Below are 19,680 nucleotides of genomic sequence, written 5' to 3'. Positions count from 1 at the left end.
TTGAACGATTCGGTAGTAAAAACAAAAAACAATTAGACATATATGCGCGGCATAATATACTTTAAGAAACAACAAATTTCAATCAATCTATAGGAAAAAAAGGACATCAATGATCAAATCGCTAGTGTGTCAAATTGTGAGTTACTTCTATTATTTTCAAAAATTAAATTTTATAGAATACTTTTTAACAATAAAATTCGAATGTCAAAAGTCAAAAAGTTAAATTTTATAGAATACTTTTGCATTAAAATTTTCAAAAGTTAAATTTTATAGAATACTTTTTAACAATAAAATTAAGAAAGAAGTGTTTATTGCAGTAGAGCAAGACCCACAAAAACTTGAATGTTTTCTAGTTAAACATAATACAAAATATATGTAAGCAAGGTAAGCCCCAAAAAACAAAACGCAGAAAGAAGAAAAAGGTCAATTCAATAAAGGTCGAGGGCAAGATCCGCATTTTAGTTAGATAGAAAATGAAACCCAAAAAAGGCGTTTGAGTTATATTCGTTCCCTTCGCCTCATCGTTCTCAGACGAACCCGGCGTTCCATTCCCATGGTCTTCCCTCTCCCGCTCTCCGTCTAGGGTTTATGGTTCAAACCCTGAAATAAACGAACAATCTCGACCTGAAAATTTCTCCACTTCCTGGTGAATTGCTCAGCGTTCGATCAATTGCTTCCTTCTCTGAAAGGTATGCTTGCTTTTATCGTTCTGGCTTTGCTTTCGCGATTTTTCTCCTTGTCTTCCTTTCCCATTGGTCTCGTGGTTCTTTTCAAGGAAAGCATAAAAGAATGACGCTTTATCTTGTACTTTTTGCGTCTGTTCCTTGAGTCTATTTGACTCAGGGTTCAGGTTTACGTGTTCCTTTGGGAGAACGGATCGAACATGAATTCTGTTGGAGTTTCTCGACGAAGAATTTGTCATGGAACTCTGTATTTTAGTAGAAATTACTCATATTTTGCTTAGGGGGTGTAAATAACTGTTTTGCGATCAATACGAAGAGGGGGAATCTCTTGGTTGTGGTCTCTTTGTTACAAGTTAGAATTTGGTAACTTTCAACTAATAGTCACCTGTACCAACAAGGAGTAATATGGTGATTCTTTTGTTTATTTTGTAGAGTACTCGTTTTTCCCTCGTTCGGTGTCTTCTTCTACCAGGAAGATGGAAAGGAAATATTGAATGGAATTACCACTGGGGTTTAGATTTGCATTTAGGATGTGGCACTTGCATGTGTGGATTGCCAAATTGTGGATTGTTTGATGTTTTTAGTTTCATAAATCCTACAATCTGAAATGTACGGACCAGGGAGTTACAGTAACCAGTTCAGGCCTGGCCCTCCTGTGCCGCCACCCACCTCATTCCATCATGCACTTCCGCCACCCCCACCTGGTCAACAGGCCCTACCACCACCACCGCTACCTGGTCAGCAAGCCCCTCTGCCACCCACAACCAGTCACCAAGCTCCATTACCACCACCACCACCTAGTCACCATGTCCATCCACCATCTCTGCCTGGAAATCACCCCCCTCCACCACCGCCACATGGCCAAACCCACCCATCCTACCATCATGGTCAGCATTCCTCTCTGCCGCCTCCAATTCATCAAGCTCCCACGGCTGTCTCCTCATCTACTATCATCCAACATGGCCCTCCTGTGCCTGGTCCAGCTGTTCCCCTTGGGCCTTCACCTCCTTCAGTTCAACATATTATGCCGCCGGCTGTTCACATGCCTGCTCCCCAAGTGATGATAAACATGGGTCAATCTTATGCATCTCCACAGATGGCTCATGGGGCACCCATGATACCTCCCCCATATCCTGGTTCTCAGCATCATCCTCCATATCCTCCATCCATCACAGCTCATCATGGTCCACCACCTCCTCCTCCAGCCGCAAATTCTCCAACCGTGCCTGCACCTCAACCTTCTTCTCATAGGCCTATGCTATATAGATCACCTTCTGTTCCATTTCCTCCTCCGCCATCCTTTTCAGTTACACCCACAACATTTATGTCTTATACGTGTACCCCTGTGCTGGATATACATTCTACATCTTCTTTGCCTCCACCACCACCTCCTCCTCTGCCACCATCACCACCTCCACTGCCTCCTCCACCTCCACCTCCTTCTTCATCTCCACTAGCTCTTCCACCAGACGCTTTTGAGCCACCACTGCTTGATACCTCAAAGCATGTCATGGGAAATAACCAAGCCTTGGACAGTGAACTGGATAATGATTGTGCTGCTAAGCCAGTTCAGACAGAGGACTTGGCAGAGAGGCTTACAATCACTTTTGATAATCCATCGGCCTCTTTGGAATTAAAAAGTGATACATGTCCTTCTAGTGGTTGGCCAAATGAAGAAGGCCACATGCATGGGCATGAAACTGCAGTAAAGGATGCTGGTCAAGAAATGAAATGTGCTGACGAATCACTGAAAGATGTAGAAGCTTCAGAAGCATCATCACCATCTAGAGGCTTGACTGATAAGGAAAACTCTATGTCCCCTGCAGTATCAGACATGGATATGGAAGGTTAGAACAAACAATCTTCTCAAATTTGCTTCTCATTCTTCACTAACTCTTAATGTTGCTATATTTTTTTACTTTCTTTTTTCAAAGTGGTGGAAGTTGCATTTTCAAAATTTGAAATGGACCAGCTGTTTTGGTTTCATCAGATGTATGTCTCCTACTTTACCTGTGTTGTTTTACTTTTCCATTTGTTATTATGTCACTAGGGCAGTGGAAGAAGTACTGTGAGTCTGTGATAGCTTATCTCGCAGTGGTGTTTATAGGTACTGTCAGATACTTGGCTTGCATGTACTTCGTAGGTCCTGTTTGAGTTCAGTGTGTCATCTGGTCTCCTTGACATTGGCAGGATTCCTGTTGTGCTGATTTATGGCACTATCAATTTGTAGTCCACCTCTAGCGAGGTGTTCTGATTCTCCTGAATTTTTGATGTTTTTAAAGTGGTTCACCTCCACGGTTTTGAATCTGTAATGGATATTTTATAGAAATTGAGAACAACAAGACCTGATGGTAGGCAATTCACTTCTCACTTCATCCACCTCTTTTATGAATTCCAAGCTTGAGATGACTCAGGTTTTGATCCCAGATTGTTAGAGCAGGTTTGGAGTAGCCATCTTTTGTAAATTTTAACATTGATGTGAGTCACTAAGTTTATTCTTTGCGCATCTGTAGGTAGGTTCACATATCTTTTATTGTTATATGATGTAAGCAATTCAAATTTATGCGTATTTATGTCTTTGAAATATCTCATATTTTATGTTAAGAGAGATTTTTAGGGGAATCTTTCATAATATCTAGAAATCTATTAACTGATTGCTATAGTATTGTCATATTACTGTTCCAGTTGCATATTGGTAGTTTTTATAAGGTGCTATGTGCTTTATCATTCAAACGTGTAGCGTGCTGGCATAGTTGTCCTAGTCATGCTTGTGGTCATCTGTACTCTGTTTCTCAGCTGTAGAGCAAGAGGTGCATAAGGATTGAAAACAATTTTCTTGCACCTATTGTTGTCTTTTGTACCTAGATTGAGAAACAAAATCTTTTAACAGTGTCAATATACTTTATCTATGGCTGTAGCTTAATTAGACGATCCTTCACCATCACTGCTTTTTTCCACTGGACGAGAATTTAGAAGGTCTCAGCCTATACTCTACTATACACTGTGTGGGGTCCTAACTTAAATTTTCTGGTCAACTTCCTAAACTTCTTTACTCAAAATCCACATCTCATAAATGTTTTGTGATCAGTGGAATTTAGTGGAGACACATTTTGGCAATAATTAGTGATTTGACTACTGAAACATTGACCTAGAATTACCTATTTTTGAAATATTCTTGTTTTTTGGGGTTCATCATGTACTGTACGAAAGTACAAGAAGCTGCTTTTCCAAGTGCAAGAAATATTTTCCTTATTGATATACTGATATTTCCTACCTTTTTCTACATAATTTTCCAGATGATGTATATTCCCCTACTAAGCACTATTCAAATAATCAGTTGGTACAAGGTATAGAAGTGCAGTCAGGCCCGAGTTCCAATAAGCATCTCCTATATGAAGAGAAGTTGTATGCTCCTGAAAGTCCAACAGAACACTCGCCATTCCAGAAGTCCTCCCTTCAGGTGGAAGCATTAGGAGCATCATCAAGATTGAAACAAGAAAAAGGTCATCGATGATCACATCTTTGGTCTCTTTTTTATTCTTTTGACAATCATAACATGTTTTATGATGGAATATATTCATTGGTGCACTTGTTTCTACTTAAGTTGATTGCAGTTCTTGTCTTTTTAGTATTTACTTAAAATTGACAAGACAACCTTTGCTTTTTTTTCTGAAGCTCTGAATTCCTTGGAAGTTATTCGGGAAGGCAAAATGTTGTAGCCTTGTAGGTGTATGTATAATGGTTTTCCCAATGGGTGCTGCATGTCTACATACATTTGTAGACAACTTCTTCAGACACTTTTTGAAAAAAATTGGGATAAGATTCTTTGACTAGTCTTTTTCTTTGTTATTTTCAGTATGATTCTTTGACTGGTCTTTTGCTTTGCTTTCCGATACTTGAAACTACTTTACACTATACAGATACATTTGCTTGTCATAATGGCTGATGAAGAAAGAAATTGCTTTAGTAATTTAGTGGTGCTTTCTTTGTTGTCTTTATGAAAGATTCTCTTATGTTTTCTAGCAGGTTCATCAGGAAAACCATTTTTGCTGCTGCTTTTTGAATTCTAATCTGAGTCACCTTCCTCCTTTACTTCAGGCGACCAATTTTTTTCTCCTGGACCAGATTTTGATGACGTTAGCTCTGATGGGGATTCACCTCGAGCCACTGATGAAAACCTCAGTGGAAGTGTTCATGAGTCTACCAGGCCAGTTTCTGAACATCCTACTCTACCAAGAGTCCGTGAGTCGAAATCATCTATTGAAGAGGTGACCTCGTTTAGGCTGTTGACAGAATATGCCTCTGATGACAGCAGCGATGAAGACATTAAACCTAGAATGAATCCTGGCAATGTTTCCCCAAAAGTCATTGGAACCCCTAAGGAACACCAGAATTCCAATAGTTCTTGTCTGCAGCCGCCCTCAAAATCCAATTCTGGAGAAGTTTCTGAGGCTAAGGTTGTTTGTACTTCTGGAATACAGCCTACTCAGCCTGGTGTCTCTGCCTTCCCCTCCAAATTTAATAGCAATCAAAGAGATACTGAAGGCTTTGAATGCTCGATAGCAGAAAAAGTAGGAGACCATCCCACTGTTGACAGTTCTGAGCCTCTGAAAGGATTGAAGAGCAAAGAACTGTCTTCCTTTCATGAAGAGGTTGCAAAGGATGCCATTGCTGTGCAAGCTGATGATGCTAAAATTGAATTTGACTCTTCTTCTGGAGACAGGTCCCATCAGGACAACGATCCACAGCATGTTCCTACTACTGTGAATGTGGATGAGTTTGGGAGACTGATAAGAGAAGGCATGAGCGATAGTGAGTCTGATGGAGAAGGTCCTTATAGTGGAAGGCGGGGAAGGAGGAGGAGGAGTCATAGCCGCAGCCGATCACCTAAGGAAGGCAGATGGAGGAGGAGAAGTCGCAGCCCAAGGAGGTGGAGGGACAAAAGGAGCCGTTCACGCAGGTGCATGATTGTGGCATTGCTTTTCATCTGCTCTTTTCATTTCTTACACATGTTACATTGTAACAGTGGACCTCTGTGGTTCCGGAGTTTTGTTTTTTCTTAGGAGATTTTGATTTTTTAAGTTTCTACTTTCAGCTGGTCTCCAAAGAAGCAAAGGAACAGAAGTAAGTCTCCATCTGCAAGGCGTCTGGGAAACCTTGGTGGTGAAAAGACGTGGAGAGATAGGGGTCAAGCACCTGTGTGTTTCAATTTTATTCGTGGTAGGTGCTTCCGTGGTGCATCGTGTAGGTTCCTTCATCGTGACTCTGCAGCTGATGACTCTTCGAAACGGTACAATAGCAAAGGGTATCAACATTATGAGAAACATCAAGAGACAAGGGATTTTGCTGGACATGGTAATACTTGGGTTAAAATGGACATACAGGAGGCTAAACATTTTGATACAAGGATACCCTCTGTTGAATATGATGCAGCATTTAGTAAGAAAGATAATGATAAAGAGGGAAGTGTCTGTGGAGACATGCCATCAGGTGCTGTTATGTCACTATCAGCAACACCCACTTTATGTGCTGACTCAGCAAAAGAGGATGTTCCTCTACCTGCAAATGAAGATGATCAGTTGACAAATGTTGATGCTGCCCGGAGTATGGATCAGCCTCCAGTTTCTCAGGGGTTGGAAGATTCAGAAAGAACACAGGTGTCTGTGGAAGGGAATATCCCTTCACCGAAAGAAAAAAGCCCTCAACGTTTTGATAGAAGCTCTGTCTTGTCAGCTTCCTTGGTTGGCATTTCTTTTTCACAGCCTACGCCTGTTTCTGGGCAGAGAAGCATACCTGCTGAATCACAGATGAGTGCGCCACCTAATCCACCTGAGAGTCCAGCAAAGCATTCTCCCAAAGTTGAAGACAAATCTTATGAACCAGCAAATGCTGAAACTGTGGTATCTTGCCTTCCATCTACACAGGATTTGATGCCAAAACCTTATCCTGCTCAAGTTTCTCCCAGCTCATCTTTTGCTAAGGAGGCTAATACAACAGAATCATTTCCTGGTCATTCTCCTGTCAGTCAGTCAGTTGGGACTGAGAGTCTTGGGCCTGAGCTATTCCCTAAAAGAGATCTTCATTTATCTTCCTGTTCAGATGATCCAAAATTTCATACTTCTGTGGCCGTGACATCCCAAGCTTTTGCTACAGGGTCTTTAAGCCTGCAGCTTCCACCCGCCCCAGCTAGTCAGTACCAGTTTCCACCACTGTCACAAGCACCAGCATCTTTTCTGCCACAATCTCTTCAACAAAGGCTTCCCATCTATCCTGGTGATGCAAGGCCGTTGCCTTCAACTTTTCCTAGGCCACCTCAGAGTGACCTTTCCTTACCAACATATGTGAACGAGTTACCTCCTAGAGCCACTGTCCAGGCCCCTGATTTTCGACCTCCTTATCACCAAGCTGCTGGACTTTCAAGGAAGGAATTTCTTTTGCCGCCACTAGGGAGGCCATACCCGTCTGAAGAACCAATGCAGCTCCAGCAGCTTGATCTCTATCTGCAGGCACCACATCCATTTGGTGAGCCTCATAGGCCACTGCTGCAGACAGAAGACATGCAGCATCAGATATTTCCTTTGGAGAAAGCAAGAGATCAATCACTTGGGAGCGAAATAAATGTCTCAAAAAATATACAACACGATCGAGTTCTGCATCCAATGGATTCTGAAAGCTTCCTGACGCAACCTGGTCCTCGCCAACATTTTCATCCAAACAAAGATCCCTTTCATGATGACCTGTTTCAAAGGGCTGGTCCTCAATTGCCAGGGCAAAGTTTCAATTTGCCTGGTTCTATCAGTCAGGCCAACTTCCGTCATCCATTTGTTTCTCGAGATTCACATTTACCTTTTGATACTTATTCTAGAGAAGGGGATTCATGGCATCCAAGAGGTCATTCTGGTCTGCAGTTGCACAATTTACCAAAAGAAGAAATTCCACCTAGAGCCTTTACAAGAGAAGGTGTTGAAGGTTGTTCGTCTTTCAGAGATTTGTCCAATTTTCAGCAGCCATCAGTTGCTAGCAGCTTCTCATTGCTTCAGGTTGGTGGTGCTTCTGTATTATCAGCACCTATGAGTAGTACGAAACCTCTGGCTTTTGCAGGACATTCAGAGAGTTTCCGACCAAGCACTAGGTCGTCTCTTCTGTCAGGTATTGGGTCATCACAGGTGCCAACAACTCATTACAATCCATTTGCATCTACATTTGAGGAGAAGCCAAGCAAATTCCAACCTCAGTTTGATTTAAGCCATTTATCTATTGGCGGACAAATGGGTGGTAGTCTTGGGTCAAGACCTCTGAGCATGCAATCAGCATCAGGGGACCAGTATGATCCACTTTTTGACAGCATTGAACCTTCTAAAAGAGACACAAGCAAGTACAGTAATATTCCAGATCTTCAAGCAAGCGTGAATGCTGTCACAATGTCTGCTGCTGCTCGAGCTTCTCTGGAACCAGATTTTGTTTCTCGGCTTGGCAGCAACAGCCATAAGCTTTTGGATGTGGAAGAAAACAATAAACAAAAGGGTATTGAAGCTACCATAATCAAGCCACCTGAGAATGATGAATTTGGAGAAGCTACATTGGATGCAGAGGTAGGTGCTGTGGAGAATGCTAGCCCAAGGCTTGGGGACGAGAACTGGAGCCCTGGTAACCCAATAGACATGGCAAATACAGGTGCAGGTGAGATAGAGATTGATCAAGTCCAGACACCTGGCAAGAGCAAAAAGAGCAAGGATTCTCGTTCAATGAAGCTTTTTAAGATAGCCATTGCAGAGTTTGTCAAGGATGTGCTGAAGCCATCATGGCGACAGGGAAACATGAGCAAAGAAGCATTCAAAACGATTGTAAAAAAGACTGTTGATAAGGTGTCTGGAGCAATGAAAAGCCATCAGATTCCAAAATCAAAAACTAAGATTGATCAGTATGTTGAGTCGTCACAACGCAAGTTGACAAAACTGGTCATGGTAGGTGCTTCTGACTTATCTTACTTGCTTGCTCAGTTTGTGTGTTTTTATTAGTGGGTTTAGTATGTTGCTACTTCTGATTAATTTACAGGGTTATGTGGACAAATATGTGAAAGCATGAATGGTGGCGTTGTCTGCCAGAGTTCTTGTGGGAGATGGTAAGATCTTTTTTGTGTTGAGCCTGCTTTACATACAAGAACTTAAGTGTCTGAGTTTTCATGTGCAGATAAACCATAGTCTTTGTGCATACGTTATATTATATATATATATATATATATATATATATATATATATATATATGACATGTCGTTTTTGTACATTTGACAGTACATACATGTGGATTGGGGCCCATACACATATGCTCACATAACTTGGTGATTATGTGATACAGGTTATATGCAGACAGATTGAGGAGAACCGGGACAGTCAAACTGCATGGTTGTATTCTTCTCTAGATAGTGTCTTCACTTTCAGGAATATGAAAGACATATGGAATAACCAACATTGCTAGGAGGATGCTTAGGATGCTTCTGAAACATGCATGTAAGAGGTACACTTTGTGATGCTTTATCCTTGTCAACTCTTTCTGCCTGATCAACTTGTGGGTGTTGCTCTGAAGTATTTAATCCTCGATGGTATTTCTCATAATGGCTAAAATTTTCTTGTATGACTGCCAGAGTTGTCCTGTACTCTAATTTTTCTAGTTGTGGAAATTTGTATTTTTGGGCACTTTTTTTTTCCAGATTTTGTATATAATAACTTCTTTCACATGGTTATTGTACAGGTATCTCCCGTAAATTTAAGTTTTGGTGTAATGTAGGACAGGGACTGTATTTGTCGTCGGTGAAGAAGTATAATTATGAAGCAAAGATTGACCGTATAAGATTTTACATTTTTTCTCTTTGAGGAACATTCAAAGGAAGTCCTAGAGGATTGTTATCATTTGTTTTCGAAGGACAAGAATCATTTGTAGGCGATGTTGGCATCAGAATATAGGTAAATTATGTAGATAAAATGAGTGTAAGTACAAAAGAATGAAAGGTCACAACTGGATTGTAAATTCCAAGTGTTTAGGCAAGGATGGTTACTAGCATAACTATATGATGGCTGCAAATCTCTTGCCTCTTTAACTGAGTAGGAGAAGATGAAAGATGAAGACGTGACTTTCATAGAGGAGCAATGTCCTCAATGCATAGGCATGATCGGGACAATGAAATCCTTGCACTGGTGCTGTTGTGACTTTTGTGCAAATGTACTTGAAGTAAAGAGTTTTTGTCCCTAGTAAGACTTGGTTTGATTGATGAACAGGACTACCTTTGACAATTAAGCAACAGTTCATTCAAGGCAATCTTTTCTGCAAGAGGCAGCTTTAATTCAGGCGAACCTGTCTTGTAGGAGATACCGTCCGTGTCTTTAGATCAAGACCATTGGCCTGGGACTGTTGTGGAGGCCGGCCATTTTTCATCATTTTCCTGCGCCAAGCTCTACGGTTGTGATCTACATGATACATTTGGTGGACTTTCAATTGTGAAGGAAACCTGTGACTAATTTTCACAGGTTTTTCAAAAGTTGATGGCCCATCATGACTTGTAAACTCATTCTTATATTAGAAATGTTCATCGCCAACGAAACATCAGACTTGGCACAAAAGTGCACGATCTTTCTTCCTTACCCATGAACCGCAAGACTTCAGGTGGATCGTTTCTTGCGGTCTGCGGGGAACATGGGAAGTGGGAACCGTTAAGCCCCATACTGCATCTGTAAATAACGTAGATGTTTCGATCTTAAGTCCCATCCTGGTTTAAATTTTGTATGTAAAACACTGCGAATCATGCTGATTCAAATAAGTTGATTTGAACGTGGTCACTTGTTCAAGGCAAAGCCAACACCATTGGGCTATTAGAGAAATGAGTGATTATTGTGATTCTAAAGATAAGGGTAAAGTGGTTTCAGGAGTAACAGATAACAGACATCTGTTACTCCTGACGTCACGTTGCCCTTATAACAACGGACAACTTGTTAGGTTGCCTACGGTCTCAAATGAATCACACGCCAACCGAAAAGTAGCTAAGCGGCAAACATAAGATCCACATTCATGTTCTTTTAAAGAAAAAGGAAAAAAAGATATGCTAATGATTCCAAGCACTTGATCGAACCGTGCTATACTTGGTTGGCCTATCCTTTTCAGGCTGTAGTTAGTTAGCTTATCCTTTTCAGGCCATGGCCTAATCCATGCATGTGCCAATCAATATATTGATTTACATTTTGTCCAACTCCACATCCCACCCAAAGCTGGTAACAACTCTGTCAATCTGGCTGTTGCTTGTCTTAAGATCTTCAAGTTGAAGGATGTGAAGAGTTCAGTTGCCAAGGTGCACTTCTCTTGACTCAAATAGACAACAGTCTGCATATAAAGATAAAAAACATCAAAACCAGATCTCTTAAGCAACTCTAATGTAAATATATTTGAAACATATATATGATATCTGGAGTTCTTTCCAGTATAACTTTGCTATTTGCATATTTTTCCCACTGAGAAAATGTTGGTGTCTAAAATATGGATCCGCCCATGATGGACGAGACCCAAACAGATTCCATTGGCAAAGGCGGTTGCGGCATCGGAAAAGCGGTTGCATGCCGCAACCGCCAACGCGCATTTGCTGCTTCATCGAGAATACTCATCTTGCCAAAGATGCCGAGCTGATGATCATCCTAACCACTAGATGATCATCCTAACTACTCGATGGTCATCCAAATGCATCCTGAAGCTATATATATAGGGATGAGGAGAAGGCGTCAAGGCATTCAGATTCAGAGAGCACAAGTTCATACCAGGAATGTTTCTCTCTCCCTGCGATGTTGACCGGGGAATCGGAGTTGTCTCCGCTTCTGAGGCACTCGTCGGCATCGTGCCACCAAGAATTCCGTCAAACCCCCATAGCTTTTGTCAATGGATTTGAGATGCATGCTTGAAATTGTCATTGGAACCAGTTTGCTTGCTCGGCTCTGGTGGTGGGCGGGTCTCCGGCGGTGACCGATCCCTAACCGACTTCATGGCTGGCTTCCGCTTCTTTTGGGTAACTATTTGTTGCATCTGCCTGTCTTTGTTTTTTCTTTAAAAAGAAAAAAAACAACCGGCATTTTATTGATGAGCAAGCAGTTTCATTGTCATCGGCAGCAGGGCCTCCCTCAGGCTAGGCGGCAGCAGCGGGGCAGTTGCTGTTTTCTTGCGTATCGAATGTTCCCTAAGCGGCAGGAGAAGGCATCGTAAGGCGGCCGCTCACGGGGAGGGCAGGCCACGGTGTCTGCTGATCACCGCCATGACAGTCTGCAAAACCGTGGCCAACAGGGTTAATGGGCCGCCATTGAACCCGCCCAGCCCCAGCTTCTTCAGGAACGGCTGAGTTTTCTCGCTCCCACCGAAGCCTGAGAAGGCAAAGAGCTGCGGATGCCCCTCCAACCTACGCAGTGGGGGAGTTCGAGCGGCGGCTGGGGGGATTAGCGCCGGCATGGCAAGCGGCTGCCGTTGCCCCTCGATCCGGGCTCGATGCCTTTCTCAGGTCCATCCGATACCGTGAAAGCGTCTGTTGGGCATCAAAAAATTATAGAACACGTTGAAATGATTTTAGTGACTCTGTTCATTGTTATGCATTCCATTACACATTGCCCATTCACTATGGAACTATAAGTCTTTAGGAAGAGGCGGTTGATTGCTAGAAATATTAAGATCTTATATCAAATACATATTGAAGAAACGGCACAGTGTATTTAAGTGCGTGTCTGTCTCTCGAATTGCTTGGTCGGCTTGCAGGAAGAATTTTTTTGTTTATATTGTTTCGCTTTTGAGGATTCATGCCTTTGAAATTGTCATATCTGCATATTGGCATACATTGAAGAACTTTTATGTGATCCAATTAGTTGACAGATGAAGGTAAACTGCCATGTATCGATAATCACCGACCGTATATTTATTATTCATGCATTGCTAGAGACGCTAACAAGCTCATGATCAAGGCAATATTTTCTTTGATTACATTTTAATGGTCACATAAATTGATGCCAGCCAACGTAGTCATCCACTAGGTTACAATTGCGTGTCTTAAGAGTAAATGACAAAGATGTAGCATAATATTAACTGTATAAGAAGATGCTCAAGGTTCTGTATTCCCGATGCTAATGTTGTGCTTTCCGGAACATAATTTGCCTGTAGGCTTCTCTTTGAGAGATTGATTCCCATATATCGTTTTCGTTTAGTGGTAACTATGGGGAGATCCTATTTGATCATATCAAGCGGCGCGTCTGTTTGCAAGCACATCAATTATTTCTTTTCATTTTTTTTTTCTGAAGTTTTGGTTGCACATGGAAACTGGGAGTTGGGAGCTTAAAGCTTCAAGAAAGGAATTGGAGCGTAAATTATTATTCATATGCTAATTTTATCACACTAGATATAGTGACATACGCCACTTCACCAACATTCACAAATCAAAAAGAATATTACAAACTCATGGATCGTTAGCATTAAAGATGTTTTTTTTTTTTTTAAACAAGGGAAACAAATAATTAAATACCTAAGTGTTAAAATGTGTGTGTTGTTTTTGTAAATGTTAATATGCATATCTTGTTTGAACAAAAATGTAAAACAATCACATGCCACCATTAGAAGCACACTTACATTGTAATGGTACCAAATAAAGATACTAAGCACATCCTTTGAGCTGTCAGTTGATGCTTAAGATTAGAGTATAGCATAAGTTTTACAAGGTCTTTTGCATTGTCTGAAACTTTGGGTCATGGGTTCTTTTTAAAATTTATAATAGAGCAAATATTTTGTCTGCACAACACCTTTATAATGTATATATAGTGTCATGATGTTGTCATCTCTTTAAAAACTTTGTGTACTTGTCTCTTTATATATTTGCAAGAAAGATGCTATTATTCTTAATACTTTTCAAGAAGAACAAAATCGTAGAAACATTCTTAAGAGAAGCCTTTATGAGAAATGCCAAGAAGAATATTGACAACTATGATTGTTCACACATTGTACAAGATGTAAAATATTCTCATATTATTGATTTTACTTGAGAAGTATAGATCTTTTATGTTGCAGAAACTAAACAAGGTATTGGACAAGCAACTATTTGTTCTATTATAGATTTTAAAAGGAACTCATGACCCAAGGTTTTAGACAATGCAAAAGTCCTTGTAAGGCATATATCGAACCCTGATCCCAAGCATTAATTGACGGTTGATGAGGTGCTTAGTATGGTTTTCTATTTGTTGTGCCATTACAATGTAACTGCCCTTTGAACTGTGACATATCCATGAAAATTTTGTATTTTTCAGGAAGAATCACTTCTTAGAAAAATTCTTAAGAGAAGCCTTTATGAGAAATGCCAAGAACGATATTTGTGACTATCATTGTTCACACATTTGTTTAATAAATTTGTATGTTTGTGCAAGAAGTAAAATATTTTCATATGAGTGATTTTACTTGAGAAGTATACATCTCTTATGTTGTATAAACTAAACAAGGTGTTACGTAGAAAATTATTTTTTTAATTATAGATTTTAAAGGAAACCCATAACTCAAGATTTTAGGCAATGCCAAAGTTCTTGTAAGGTATTTGCTGGGCCTGATCCCAATCATTAATTGATGACTCATGAGGTGCTTAGTGTGTTTTTCTATTTGTTGTGCGATTATGATGTAACTGCCATTCGAACTGTGACATGCGATTGCTTTATCTTTCCATGATTCTATTAAACAAGATATGCTCTATGATTCTATTAAACAAGATATGCTCTATGATTCTATTAAACAAGATATGCCCTTTAACATTATTAGACACATATCTTTTAGTTTCTATTGTTGAACTAATTCTAGTGTCAGTGATATATAAATTTCATAGTTTTTACTGATTTGTTAAGGTTAGTGAAATGACATTCTGTGATAAGATTAGTATAGGAGTAATTTACACTCAACTCTCTTACCTTCATTTTAAGGGATGAAACTTGTCAAAATGCTCCTTCCATCGAGTTTATGAAATAAATAGAAAGTTTCAGTTTTCACCACCGCTTTTCTTTAGCTTGAACGAGAACAATATGCTAGCTCGATAAATGCACCAATAATTATTGTTACCCAATGTCGACATATGTAATGCCAAAGATTGGTCAGATCATTGGTGGACCAAAATTCTGCTTGTGAAGCAATCTGCAGAAGCAATAAACCGTTGTTTGTGAAGATGTCCGCTGGCGCTATTTCCAGGCCACAGTGCTGTTGCGTTCTCTCATTGTGCTATATCCACGAAAGTTTCGCTACAATTTCAAGTTTTACATTAATCAAATACAGAATTTTTGTTTTACCATCATATTTTTCTATAAATATCTTTTGGCATTACTTCCTTTTTATGAACATGGTTTCTGCCCTTATCATCTTTCACCATATGCATGCACTGAAATCTCTGCATGTCTACTATTCACAATATCAAGAATAGTGCCTTTGGTTTTTATTATCTTTGAGTGTGTCCTTCAAGATAAAGAGCTTAGTTGCATCTTGAGCTTCCCAAGAAATTGAGCGTACATGTAGACAGTGGCTTGCATGAGTATATGAACCACTCGATCTCTTGTGGAATATACTAAATAAAAGAGAAGCTATGGACATGAGAGGTAGTGCAGGCAACACGTTTGACATGGTTCGGCTCATGAACGAGCCTATGTCCACAGTAAAGGTAACACACGTAGGAAAACTTTATTGATCAGTGAAGATTATTACAAGGACGAGTGGTTTGTGTGCCTTATGACATCATGGGTACACTTTTACAACTGAATTCAGTAACTTGAGATTCTTAATTTGTGGAATTAAGGAAAAGAAAACAGCTTTTATGCAAAGACAGTTGGCAAGTGTAGCTTGAAATAAGCAATTTTGAAAATCATGTGGCAGGACAAAATCAAATGATTAAAACAATTCTGCAGACTAAATTTCAGTTTATCCACTCAAAGAATTTTAATTGTTGGGCAACCTGAATACTGATTCTTAAAGTGGATTAAACAATATTCTCATGTTCATGATCTCTGCTGCACATGATGATCAATGCCAACAATAAAGTGCTGGGATAAGAAATAATGCTGATATCCTTCAACTATGCTAGTGTTTCCAAATGTTTCCTTCTGCCGGAAAAGGATGAAAAGGTCTTCATGATTAGATGCTGCTTCTTCCCTTCAGCTGTTGCTAGATTCAGTTTTTGTTTAAAATGAGTTTTATTGCTGCAGTTACTTCAAGTTCACATGCTTCTATCAATAATCGTGCATATGGATGTTTATTCGCCAATTCTGATCAGTAGCAAGATCTCTCAAAAAATATTCTGCTCGATTTGACATCAAAGGTGTCTTTAGCATGATTGATTTTCCAAGAATGGATCTCTGCATTATATTAGTGTTGCAAAAAGGTAGATAAAAGAAAGCATGCTAAGCACATTGTTATTTGAATTCATGGAGAAACGAGCTGCAAGGAATCAAGCCGGAGACGCAGTGCCGCCAAACTGACCAGCAGCTATGCCAGAGAGAGAGAGAGAGAGAGAGAGAGAGAGAGAGAGCGCAACTGCCATTTTATGCAGAAACACCTCACACACATCCCACAGTAAGATCTTTGGCAATCTGGTTGCTTATCTTTAGATCTAAAAGTTGAAGGATGTGAAGAGTTCAATTGCCAAGGTGCACTTTTCCTGACTCAAACTGATAACTATCTGCATATAAAGATTAAAAATATCAAAACCGTATCTGTTAAGCGATTCTAACGTAAATACATTTGAAACAGATATATGATATCTAGAGTTATTTCCAGTATAATTTTGCTATTTGCATATTTTTCCCACCAACAAATGTTTGTTATCCTAGATATGGATCCGCCCATGATGGGCGAGACCCAAACAGATTCCGTTGGCAAAGGCGGTTGCATGCCGCAACCGCCAAAGCGCATTTGCTGCTTCATCCTAATGAGAATATTCTTCTGGCTTCTGATATCTATCCAAAGATTCCAAGTCGATGATCATCGTAACCACTAGATGATCATCCTAACTACTCGATGGTCATTCAAATTCATCCTGAAGCTCTATATATAGCGATGAGGAGAAGGCGTCAAGCTGGAAGGAAAGACATTCAGATTCGGAGAGCACAAATTCATAACAGAAATGTTGCTCTCTCTCTGCAATGTTGACCGGGGAATCGGAGTTTCTCCGCTCCTGAGGCACTCGTCGGCGTCGTGCCACCAAGATTTCCGTCAAACCCCCATATCTTTTGTCAATGAATTTGAGATGCATGGTTGAAATTGTCATCGGAGCTCTGGTGGTAGGCGGGTCTCCGGCGGTGACTGATCCCTAACCGCCTTCATGGCTGGCTGGCTTCCTTCCGCTTCTTCTTTGGGTAACTTTCTGTCGCATCTGCCTGTCTCTGTTTTTTCTTTAAAAAGAAATAAAGCAACCGGCATTTTATTGATGCAGTTTCATTGGCATCGGCACCAAGGCCTCCCTCAGGCTCGGCGGCGGCGGCGGCAGCGGGGCGGTCGCTGTTTTCTTGTGTATCGAATATTCCCTAAGGAGCAGGAGGAGGCACCGTAAGGCGGCCGCTGTTTTTTTGTGTACCGAATATTCCCTAAGCAGCAGGAGAAGAAGGCACCTTAAGGCGGCCGCTCACCGGGAAGGCAGGCCAGGGTGTCTGCTGATCATCGCCATGGCAGTCTGCAAAACCGTGGCCAACAGGGTCAATGGGCCGGCATTTTATTGATCAGCAGGCAGTTTCATTGTCATCGGCAGCAGGCCCTCCCTCAGGCTAGGCGGCAGCAGCGGGGCGGTCGCTGTTTTCTTGTGTATCGAATATTCCCTAAGCAGCAGGGGAAGGCACCGTAAGGCGGCCGCTCACCGGGAGGGCAGACCAGGGTGTCTGCTGATCACCGCCATTACAGTCTGCAAAACCATGGCCAACAGGGTTAATGGGCCGGCATTGAACCCGCCCAGCCCCGGCTCCTTCAGGAATGGCTGAGTTTTCTAGCTTCCACCGATGCGTGAGCAGGCATAGAGCGGCGGATGCCCCTCCAACGTACGCAATGGGGGAGTTCGAGCGGCGGCTGGGGGGATTAGCGCCGGCATTGCCTTGCGGCTGCCGCTGCCCCCCTCGATCATGGCTCGATGCCTTCGTCAGGTCCATCCGGTACCGTGAAAGCGTCTGTTGGGCCTCAAAAAGTTATAGAACACGTTGAAATGATTTTAGTTTTAGTGGCTCTGTTCATTGTTATGCATTCCATTACACATTGCCCATTTCCTGTGGAACTATAAGTCTTGAGGAAGAGGCGGTTGCTTGCTAGAAATATTAAGATCTTATGTCAGATACATAATAAAGAAAGGGCACAGTGTGTGTGCATGTCTGTCTTTCGAGCTCTAGCGGAACTTCATGGTTACTCTGTTTATTGCTTGGTCGGTTTTGCAGGAAGACCTCTTTTGTTTATATTGTTTCGCTTTTGAGGATTCATGGCTTTGAAACTGTCATATCTGCATATACATTGAATTTCTTTTATGTGATCCAATTAGTTGACAGATGAAGGTAAACTGCCATGTATCGATCATCACCGCACATTTATTATTCATGCATTGCTAGAGACGCTAACAAGCTCATGATCAAAGCTGTATAAGAAGAGATGCTCAAGGTTATGTATTCCCGATGATAATGTTGTGCTTTCCGGAACATAATTTGCCTCTAGGCTTCTATTTGAGAGATTGATTCCCATATATCCTTTTCGTTTAGTGATCAATATGGGGAGATCCTATTTGATTATATCAAGCGGCCCGTCTGTTTGCAAGCACATCAATTATTTCCTTTCATTTTTTTCCTGATGTTTTGGTTGCACATGCAAACTTTGGGAGATATAGTTGGGAGTTGGGAGTTGGGAGCTTAAAGCTTTAAGAAAGGAATTTGAGCGTAAATTATTACTCCTATGCTAATTTTATCACACTGGATATGGTGACATACGTCACTTCACCAACATTAATAAAAAAGAATATTACCAAATTCCATCATTAGCATTAAAGGTGTGTGTGTGTGTTTTTTTTTTAACAAGGGAAACAAATAATTAAATACCTAAATGTTAAAATGAGTGAGTCTTTTTGGTAAATGTTAATATGCATATCTTGTTTGAACAAAAATGTAAAACAATTGCATGCCACCATTAAAAGGGCACTTACATTGTAATGGTACTACAAATAGATATACCAAACTCATTTGTTGAGCAGTCAGCTGATGCTTGGGATCAAGGTATAGCATATGCTTTACAAGGTCTTTTGCATTGTCTGAAACTTTGGGTGAAGGGTTCTTTTTTGAATTTATAATAGAGCAAATATTTTGTCTGCACAACACCTTGTTCAGTTTCTGCAACAAAAGAGAGTATCTCAAGTCACATCCAAATTTACTTTTGCACTAACATATGAATTCGTTAATGAAAGTGTGAACAATCTACCTACCAATATTGTTCTCAGCAACTCTCAGCTTGAAAAATATAAAGAATAGTAGAAATGAGACAAAAGTTGTTCCAGCATCTCTCTTACAAAAATTTTAAAGAACAAGTAGAAGAACTTTTTAAAGATGATCCCGTTTTGAAACAAAAATGTATATAATATAATCTATATATAGTGTCACAATATTGTCACCTCTTTAAAAACATTGTGTCCTCAGTCTCCTTATATTTGCAAGAAAGGTGTTATTATGCTTTATATTTTTCAAGAAGAACCAGATCGTAGAAACATTCTTAAGAGAAGCCTTTATGAGAAATGCCAAGAACAATATTGAGCACCATGATTGTTCACACAATCGTTTACTAAATTCATATGCTTCTACAACATGTAAAAATATTATCATATTAGTGATTTTACTTGAGAAGTATAGATCTTTTATGTTGCAGAAACTAAACAAGATGTTGTATAAGCAATTATTTGTTCAATTATAGATTTTAAAGGGAATTCATGACCCAAGGTTTTAGACAATGAAAAAGTCCT

General features: G+C 40.4%; 1 protein-coding gene and 1 long non-coding RNA gene across 4 annotated transcripts; both read left to right on the top strand.

The window, feature by feature from the left end:
* The first annotated feature begins 421 nt into the window (after window positions 1-421).
* Window positions 422-10,505, top strand: LOC116258433 (uncharacterized). Of its 3 annotated transcripts, none has more exons than XR_004173716.2 (8): window positions 422-689; window positions 1,116-2,530; window positions 3,980-4,186; window positions 4,782-5,643; window positions 5,779-8,647; window positions 8,739-8,805; window positions 9,039-9,190; window positions 9,432-10,505. XR_004173716.2 is itself a non-coding variant. In XM_031635584.2 (7 exons), the coding sequence occupies exons 2-6, from the start codon at window positions 1,291-1,293 to the stop codon at window positions 8,766-8,768; spliced, it is 5,208 nt and encodes a 1,735-aa protein (XP_031491444.1). In that variant the 5' UTR covers window positions 422-689; window positions 1,116-1,290; the 3' UTR covers window positions 8,769-8,805; window positions 9,039-9,417. The 3 variants fall into 3 exon arrangements, 1 of the variants encoding a protein (XP_031491444.1); XR_004173715.2 differs by having other exon boundaries at window positions 9,039-9,197; XM_031635584.2 differs by lacking the exon at window positions 9,432-10,505 and having other exon boundaries at window positions 9,039-9,417.
* Window positions 10,506-11,584: 1,079 nt separating this feature from the next.
* Window positions 11,585-18,079, top strand: LOC116259376 (uncharacterized). Its single transcript, XR_004173910.2, has 3 exons — window positions 11,585-11,724; window positions 11,826-17,062; window positions 17,140-18,079. It is a non-coding gene; the product is annotated as an uncharacterized LOC116259376 (long non-coding RNA).
* The last annotated feature ends 1,601 nt before the right edge of the window (window positions 18,080-19,680 follow it).

The sequence above is a fragment of the Nymphaea colorata genome, chromosome 8 (genome assembly GCF_008831285.2).
Source record: "Nymphaea colorata isolate Beijing-Zhang1983 chromosome 8, ASM883128v2, whole genome shotgun sequence".
Classification (NCBI taxonomy): Eukaryota; Viridiplantae; Streptophyta; class Magnoliopsida; order Nymphaeales; family Nymphaeaceae; genus Nymphaea; species Nymphaea colorata.
This window is presented reverse-complemented; position numbering and strand designations above follow the sequence as displayed.

What these genes read in the sequence shown, in the direction of transcription:
- LOC116258433 (XM_031635584.2), top strand. Translation starts at nt 1,291, where the DNA reads ATGTACGGACCAGGGAGTTACAGTAACCAGTTCAGGCCTGGCCCTCCT. An exon ending in ATCAGACATGGATATGGAAG is followed by an intron (nt 2,531 to 3,979) that starts GTTAGAACAAAC and finishes ATAATTTTCCAG; the next exon opens with ATGATGTATATTCCCCTACT. An exon ending in AAAAGGAGCCGTTCACGCAG is followed by an intron (nt 5,644 to 5,778) that starts GTGCATGATTGT and finishes TTCTACTTTCAG; the next exon opens with CTGGTCTCCAAAGAAGCAAA.